This window comes from Mustelus asterias, chromosome 1, assembly GCF_964213995.1.
Source record: "Mustelus asterias chromosome 1, sMusAst1.hap1.1, whole genome shotgun sequence".
In the NCBI taxonomy this organism is placed as follows: Eukaryota; Metazoa; Chordata; class Chondrichthyes; order Carcharhiniformes; family Triakidae; genus Mustelus; species Mustelus asterias.
The window spans coordinates 188,981,300-188,990,288 of NC_135801.1; the positions used below are offsets into that span (position 1 = coordinate 188,981,300).

At 47.0% G+C, this 8,989-nt stretch overlaps 1 protein-coding gene across 1 annotated transcript in view; it reads left to right on the forward strand.

Annotated features, from left to right (window-relative positions):
- LOC144500809 (dedicator of cytokinesis protein 2-like) overlaps positions 1–8,631 on the forward strand; it is a 1,379,043-nt gene extending 1,370,412 nt beyond the window's left edge. Inside the window, exons 50-52 of the mRNA XM_078224279.1 lie at positions 1,762–1,861; positions 5,086–5,258; positions 8,324–8,631. Coding sequence (XP_078080405.1) covers positions 1,762–1,861; positions 5,086–5,258; positions 8,324–8,425 — 375 coding nt within the window. The 3' untranslated portion in view covers positions 8,426–8,631. The remainder of the gene's footprint in view (positions 1–1,761; positions 1,862–5,085; positions 5,259–8,323) is intronic.
- Positions 8,632–8,989: the final 358 nt, after the last annotated feature.

An 8,989-nucleotide genomic window follows, 5' to 3' on the forward strand; every position in this document is an offset into this window, starting at 1 on the left:
CTCCCAGATCCAGGCAGACTCAACTGCCTCTCAGATTTATTGTAGGACAGCCTGTAATGTGTGTGTGTGTGTGTGTGTGTGTGTGTGTGTGTGTGTGTGTGTGTTTGTGAGTGCAATGTGTGTGTTAGTGCAATGTGTGTGTGTGTGTTCGCATGCATGTGCAATGTGTGTGTGCGTGTCCATGTGCAATGTGTGTGCTTGGTGTGTGTAAGTGTGTAAGTCAGCACAGAGTTGTATAATAAGGACAGAAAACAATGAGTTGTGCTAATGGTTAATGGTGAATTGTTAGATCTCTGAAGGTGAAAGGGGATGTCAGTAGGGTGGTGAAAAAGGCATATGTGGCACTTGCTTTTATCAAACGAGGTATAGGTTACAAAAGCAGGGAAATCATGTTGGAGTTGTGTAGAACTTTGGTGAGGCCACAGCTGGAGTACTGTGTGCAGTTCTGGTCACCACATTATAGGAAGGATGTGATTATACTGATTTGATTTGATTTGATTTATTATTGTCACATGTATTAGTATACAGTGAAAAGTATTGTTTCTTGCGCGCTATACAGACAAAACATACCCTTCAGAGAGAAAGAAACGAGAGAGTGCAGAATGTAGTGTTACCGTCATAGCTAGGGTGTAGAGAAAGATCAACTTAATGCGAGGTAGATCCGTTCAAAAGTCTGATGGCAGCAGGGAAGAAGCTGTTCTTGAGTTGGTTGGTACGTGATTTCAGACTTTTGTATCTTTTTCCTGATGAAGAAGGTGGGAGAGAGAATGTCCGGGGTGCATGAGGTCTTGATTATGCTTTGCCGAGGCAATGGTTAGTGTAGACAGAGTTAATGGATGGGAGGCTGATTTGAGTGCTTGACTGGGCTTCATTCACGACACACTGGAGGGGGTGCAGAGGAGATTCACAAGGATACTGCCTGGGATGGAACATATAAGTTATGTAGGGAGGTTGGGTCGGCTTTGGCTGTTTTTGGTGGAGCAGAGAAGACTGAGGAGCGACCTGATCGAGGTGTACAATATTATGAGAGAAATGGACAGAGTGGATAAGGAGCAGCTGTTCGCCTTAGTTCAAGGGTCAGTCATAGGGGACCTAGGTTCAAGATGAGGGGCAGGAGGTTTAGGGGTGATGTGAGGGAAAACCTTTTTACCCAGAGGGTGGTGACGGTTTGAAATGCTCTGCCTGGGAGGGTGGTAGAGGCGGGTTGCCTCACATCCTTTAAAAAGTACCTGGATGAACACTTGACACTTCATAACATTCAGGGCTATGGACCAAGTGCTGGCAGATGGGATTAGGTGGGAGTTCAGGTGTTTCTAATGTGTCGGTGCGGACCCAATGGGCCAAAAGGCCTCTTCTGCACTGCATGATTCTATGATTCTCAGACTGGAGTATGGTCAGTGCTCGGACTGCTTTTTGTGCCATATATAAATGACTTGGATGTTGGAGCATTGACTGAAATTTCAAGATTTGCCTATGAAACTCAGAGATTGGTAAATGGTGAGGATGGTACAAATCGATAATTAGGCAGTTTAGCGATGGGTGAATAGGCGGCAGCCAGAATACATTCTGAATTTTACACACCCTCTCACCCCCACCCTGCCTTCAGACACACCCACGGGGCAATGTAAAATCCAGCCCTATGACTACATAGTGGAGAATATCAGGAGCTGGAAAGGAGCTGGGGATCTTCACACTGAAGCCCAGGTGAGTTGATTATTGCTCCTGATGATATGTTGGTGACGTTAATTTTTCTGTTTCCAGGAGCCTTCCCGGTTGTCACAGCTGGTGAGTGACACAAGAATGGTGGAAAGTCATCTTGATCCAGAGCTGCCTGCCAAAGAAAACAGCTCGAACCTCGCAGGTGGGACTGGGTGTTGCACCCTAGCTGTTCCTTGTTTCCCTCCCCCACCTCCCAGCTCTTCTGTTCCTCAATCTGAGGGACATGTGACAATCTTTCATACCTAACTCACAACTCATACAAACATAAGAGCGGAGGTGACCATTCAGCCCCTTTAGCTGCTCCACCACTCAATCTGATCTATTTGTGTTTCGAATTCCACATTCCCATCTCCCCACACGCCCTGCACACATCCCCCCCCCCCCACCGATAACCTTTGATTCCCTTGCCTAGCCAGAACCTATCTATCTCCACCATAAAAATATTCAATGACTCCATCTTCACCATCTTCTGAGGTAGAGAGTTCCAGAGCCACACAACCCACTGAGAGAAAAAGTTCTCCTCGTCCCTATCCTAAAAGGACGACCCCTAATTGTAAAACAGTGCTCCCGAGTTCTGGACTCACCCACAGAACATCCTTACTGCATCCTCCTTGTCAAGACTATTCAGGAACAATCCAATCCAAAGATGTGTGGTTTAGGTTATTGGCCATGCTAAATTAACCCTAGTGTCAGGGGAATTAGTAGGGTAAATATGAGGGGTTACACGGGATAGGGCCTGGGTGGGATTGTGGTCGGTGCAGACTCGATGGGCCAGATGGCCTCCTTCTGCACTGTCGGGATTCTATGACTCGATGATCTTATATGCTTCAATCAAGTTCTTCTAAACTCCAGTGGAAACAAGCCCAGTCTAAAACTCTTCCTCCTAAGATAACTTGCTCATCCCAGCTATCGATATAGTAAACCTCCTCTGAACCACCTCCGGTGCATTTACATCCCTCCTTTAAATAAGAAGACCAAAACAGCACACACTATTCGAGACATGGTCTCACCAATGCCCTGTATAACTGAAACATGACATTCTTACTTTTGTGTTCAATTGCTCTCATAATAAAGAACAGCATTCAATTACCCTTCTTAATTACTTGCTGTACCCATGTACTAAATTTTTGTGACTCAAGTACTAAAACACCCTAGATCCTTCTGTACCTCAGAATCCGTCAGTCAAGTAATACTCTGTTCTTTTTTATTCATTCATGGGACGTAGCCGTCGCTGGCTGGCCAACATTTATTGTCCATCCCTGTGTTGTTATTCTTCCTGTCAAAGTGAATGACTTCACATTTGTCCACATTCCATATTCCATATTTTGCTCACTCACTCAACCTGTCCATATTCGTCTGCAACTTTCTTATGTCCACTTTACAACATACTTTCCTACCTATCTTTGCATCTCTGCAAATTTAGTTACTATGCCTTCAATTCCCTCATCTAAGGCATTGAAATGAATTGTAAGTACCCAGCACAGACTCCTGTTGGTCTCCATTCCATCACATCCTACCAATCAGAGAAAGACCCCACAGGAAGGAAACCCACGCAGACACGGGGAGAATGTGCAAACCCCACACAGACAGTGACCCAAGGCCGGAATTGAACATGTGTCCCTGGCGCTGTGAGGCAGCAATGCTAACCATTGTGCCACCGATTCGCCCTTAATGATCAATGTATCTCACATAGTGAAGGTAGAAGCAAATTATTTGTTCATTTCATCCACATTTCCTTATTATCCACTGTTACCTCCTGTTCTCACTCTCTAGCAGACCAATACTCACTTTACTTGCTCTTTTCCTTTTAAAATATCTGTTAAACTTCTTGCTATCAGCTTTTATCTTTCTAGCTGGCTTCCTCTCAAGCTCAAACCCCTTTCAGTGAAATAAAAGCAAAATACTGCAGATGTTGGAAATCTGAAACGCAAACAGAAAATGCTAGAAAAACACAGCAGGTCTGGCAGCATCTGTGGGGAGAGAGGAACAGAGATAATGGGCGGGATTTTCCAGCCTCGCTCGTCCCGAAACCGTAAAATCCTGCCCGAGGTCAACGGACCTTTCCATGGTCCGCCCCTCATGAACCTGCAAAATTCCAGCCAATGTTTCGAGTCTGTGTGGCTCTCCTTCGGTGTTGGGTTCAGCTCTGAAGAGTCATAAGAACCCAAAACTCCCTTTCTCTTTCTACAGATGCTGCCAGACTTCCTGAGTATTTCCAGCATTTTCTGTTTTCATCTCTAATTTCTTCCTCCTGATTTACCTTTTAGTCATTCTCTGGCAGTCGTTACATTCTGATCAGCCATAGGGCCTGCCACTCATCTTTGTGCAGTTATATTGGGTTTTTCCTTATGTTTGATGTTTTTTCTAACTTCTTTCATTAATCATGGAAGGTGGGTCCTCCCCTTAGAATTTCTCTTTATAGTAGGAATATATTTGTTCTGGGTATTCTGAAATATTCCCATAAATGTCTGCTACTGCTTTTCTATTGATCTATTCTCTAGCCTAGTATCCCAGTTCATTTCAGCTAGCTCAGCTTTCATGTCCACATAGTTGCCCTTATTTACGTTTAAAATTTAGTCTTAGACCCACTCTTCTCCTTTTTAAACTGGATGTAAAATTCAGTCATGTTGTTGTCGCTGCTAAATAGGGATGCCTTTACTCTGAGGTCACTAATTAATCATTACACAATACTCAGCCTAACATAACCTGCTCTTTGGTTGGTTCCAGAATGTGCTGGTCTAAGAAACTATCTTGAAAGCATTCTATGAACTCTTCATCCAGGTTATAACTGCCAATCCAATTCCTATGTTCCACTAATTCCACCCCAACCACTAATTATTTTCAAAATTTGTCTTTTTATTTATTTATGTCACAAGTAGGCTTACGTTAACACTGCAATGAAGTTACTGTGAAGATCCCCTAGTTGCCACACTCCGATGCCTGTTCAGGTACACTGAGGGAGAATTTAGCATGGCCAATGCACCTAACCAGCACGTCTTTCAGACTGTGGGAGGAAACCAGAGCACCCGGAGGAAACTCACGCAAACACAGGGAGAACGTGCGGGCTCCACACAGTCACCCAATCCGGGAATCAAACCCGGGTCCCTGGCACTGTGAGGCAGCAGTGCTAACCACTGTGCCACCATGCCATCCTACAAACAATGGTTTGATCTCAGCATCCACTAATGCTGAAGCAACACATAGGCCCTTGGTCCAGGAACTTGCTTTTTCCCTTCTGCTTTGGCTTTTCCCAGAGGCGGTAAAATTTGGAAAATAAAGACACAGGTGTTGCCCCAACCAAACTGTTTGCTTTCTCTGGGTAACATTCTTCATCTCTAACCTCTTGGTTCTTTGCGTGGTCAACAGGTCAGGCCTTTTCTGTCATCAACGGGTTCAGTGGGCGGATAAAGAGTGCCAGGCCTCCCCCGTTGCCCAGGAAAATTAACCCTTTGCTCCTGGAGAGTTTCAGTCAGGATCATGGAGATCCTCTGAGCCCTCCCGTCCACCAGGGGTCAGCGAACGAGCCATTCCAAATTAAGGTGAGTCAAAATTACGTTATTGTAAAAAAAAATCCTTGCCCCATTTTCTTGTCGTGAATGTGCTGGTCCTACCTCCAGCTCAACATTTAATCTCAAAACCCGTTGATGTAAAACAGAAATCCCGGCATCTGGTCTTCATATCATTTTACCCAGTAACCAGTAGAGTGGACAAGGGTGAACCAGTGGATGTTGTGTATCTGGACTTTCAAAAGGCTTTGGACAAGGTCCCACACAAGAGATTAGTGAGCAAAATTAAAGCTCATGGTATTGGGGGTAATGTATTGACGTGGATAGAGAACTGGTTGGCAGACAGGAAGCAGAGTGTGGGAATAAACAGGTCCTTCTTAGAGTGGCCGACAGTGGACTAGTGGGGTACCACTGGGTTCAGTGCAGGTACCCCAGCTACTCACAATATACATTAATGATTTGGACGAAGGAATTGAATGCAATATCTCCAGATTTGCAGATGACACTAAGCTGGCTGGCAGTATGTGCTGTGAGGAGGATGCCAAGAGGCTGCAGGGTGACTTGGACAGGCTGACTGAGTGGGCAAATACTTGGCAAATGCAACATAATGTGGATAAATGTGAGATTATCCACTTTGGTGGCAAAAACAGGAAGGAACTATCTGAATGGTGGCAGTTTAGGAAAAGGGAAAGTGCAACTTGACCTGGGTGTCATGGTCGCTGAAGGTTGGCATGCAGGTACAGCAGGTGGTGAGGAAAGTTAATGGCATGCTGGCCTTCATAGCAAGAGGATTTAAGTATAGAAGTAAGGATGTTTTGCTGCAGTTATTCAGGGCCTTGGTGAGGCCACACCTTGAGTATTGTGTGCAGCTTTGGTCTCCTAGCCTGAGGAAGGACATTCTTGCTATTGAGGGACTCCAGTGAATGTTCACCAGACTAATTCCTGGAATGACAGGACTGACACATGAAGAGAGACTGGATTGAGTGGGCTTGTACTCACTGGGATTTAGAAGAATGAGAGGAGATCTCATAGAAACATCTAAAATCCTGATGGGACTGGACAGGATAGATGTGGGAAGAATGTTCCCGATGTTGGGGAAGTGCAGAATTCGGGGTCACAATCTAAGAAAAAGGGATAGGTCATTCAGAACTGAGATGAGGAAGAACTTCTTCACTCAGAGAGTTGTGAACGTGTGGAATTCTCTACCACAGAAAGCTGTTGGGGCCAGTTCATTAGATATGTTCAAGATGGAGCTGGATGTGGCCCTTGTGGCTAAAGGAGTCAAAGGGTATGGAGAGAAAGCGGGAGTGGAGTACTGAAAGTGCATGATCAGCCATGATCATATTGAATGATGGTACAGGCTCAAAGGGCCGAATGGCCTACTCCCGCATCTATTTTCTATGTTTCTATGTTTACAGACAACCTTAATTGCCCTTTCAATCATCCCAATCGCTTTCCTGCCATATCCACAGAGATTCCCCGCAGAACTGGCGATCCAGACCGGGAAAGCAGGCAGAGGGCAGGATGATGCTGGGATCCTCACCCAAAATGTTCTGGGACTTGCCCACCCCACATGCACCAGACGCCATCTTCACCTGGCTGGGCAAATTCTGTCCAAAGAGTCTGTTTGCTTCCCGATTGGCATGCAGGGAAGCAGGGCTCCATAAGCACCCGTCAGGTGACCGGTGGCGGAACCACGGGAGGGGGGGTAGGGTGATTGGAGGAAGGCGGTCATGTGATGAAACCTCCAGGATTATGTTCAGCCAGAGTTGGCAACTGCCCAGTGGTCTACTGCAGAGCCATGCTGGCACAGGCACCTTGCCTGACAGGGTCTGTAGGGATGCAGGAGAGGGTGGTGGGAAGATGAAAATTACAGAGTGACTCAGCAGTGGGTCGGCCAATAAATCAGTAGTATTCGAAATAACAGAGAGAAGTTATTCACATGTGGCTTCCTTCAGGCTCTGGCTGTCAGTAGTCTGTGTCTATCGAGGAGTCTGGGCTGAGTTGTATTTGTGTATCCTTCTGGCCTGGTCCCAGAAAGGCTACTCGCTGCAGAAAAGAAACATATCTTTACATGTTAAGCCTTCTAAGCCCCTCAATGTCCAGTTCCTAGTATCATAAGGATATACAAACATACCAGCTCCATCCCTTGACCTGCCACATGGGTGTCTGCCCTCCTGGCAGCTGAGTTGGCCCCAATGACGTTGGGAAGGAAACTGGAGTCCGACTGGAAAGTCCCAGCCAGCCTCCATTCACTGCCATTAACGATGTGCTTAATGACTCTCATTGGCTGCTCCTAGCGTGGCGGCGAGCAGCCTTGCTTGGCCCAGAATCCATCTCGCCCTGAATGGCCACACCAGGACAGCTTTGGGCTGAAACAGCTGGTTGGCCGTGCTCACATTTCTGGGCCCATTGCACCTCCATTCCTGTCCCCTGCTGGGCGGAGAATCCTGCCCGTTAACTTCTCTCTCCTCAGATGCTGCCGGACTCGCCAAGTTAGGAGGATTGGCCATGCTAAATTGCCCCTTAGTGTCAGGGGGACTAGCTAGGGTAAATGCATGGGGGTCTGAGTGGGATTGTGGTCAGTGCAGACTCGATGGGCCGAATGGCCTCCTTCTGCACTGGAAGATTCTATGATTCTATGAATTCCTACAGTAGGGAAGGAAGTCATTCGGCCCATCGAGTCTGCACAAACTCTTTGTCAGAGCGTCTGACCCAGGCCCACCCCACCACCCTATCCCCATAATCCCACACATTTACCCCGCTAACTCCCTGATACTAAGGGGCAATTTAGCATGGCCAATACACATTGTCAGAGTGTGGGAGGAAACCGGAGCACCCGGAGGAAACCCACGCAGACACGGGGTGAACGTGCAGACTCCACACAAACAGTGCCACCCAAAGCTGGAATTGAACCCGGGTCCCTGGCACTGAGAGGCAGCAGTGCTAACCATTGTGCCACCGCGCCATTTTCAGTCTTTACTTCAGATTACAGGCAGTTCTTCACCTTCATGATCCGTCTGACTCGCTTCCATCGCGACTCACCCACCACAATGGCTCCGGCTGACGTTTTATCTTTTGTACTTGCTTCTGAACAGGCCACCTGCCCGCCCTCGCCAGACGGCAGCAAAGCTCTCAAGTCGCCGCCGCCCCCTCCGCCACCAAAGCACAAGCGACTGGTACCTCACTCGCAGAGCTGACCGCATCCTTTCCCCAAGACAGAAGAAGCTTTGCCAACCTCAATGCCATGCTCAGGGTGCCATGGTCAGCCTGGTAGAATGTGATGTCACGTTACCTAGCAACGGGACCAGTGCGCGACCTCCCTCCTCCTCGTGTTGTCCTGTATTAAAAATGATCTTCGCACAGCGCTAAGAGTTTTTTTTAACAAATATACCTCTTTTTGTTTAAACACGTCTCAATCTGTCTTCTTCATATTTGCACTGTCGTGATGCAGACACTGTATCAGAAGTGGGTGTGAGCCACAGGGGTTGGAGATGGAAGGGTATTTGGGACTGATACTCTCCTGTCAGCAGTAGGGCTATAGGACTCCCTCCAGTCAGCTCACTTTTCACTGTATAAAGGAATAACTTACATATTTGTGGTGTCCTTACCTTTCCCCTACAAGAGAGTCTAAACATTTCCCCATTGGCATCACCAGATCAAACATCCTCAACATCCTGGGGCATCGTAAGAAGTCTCACAACACCAGGTTAAAGTCCAACAGGTTTATTTGGTAGCACGAGCTTTCGGAGCGCTGTCCCTTC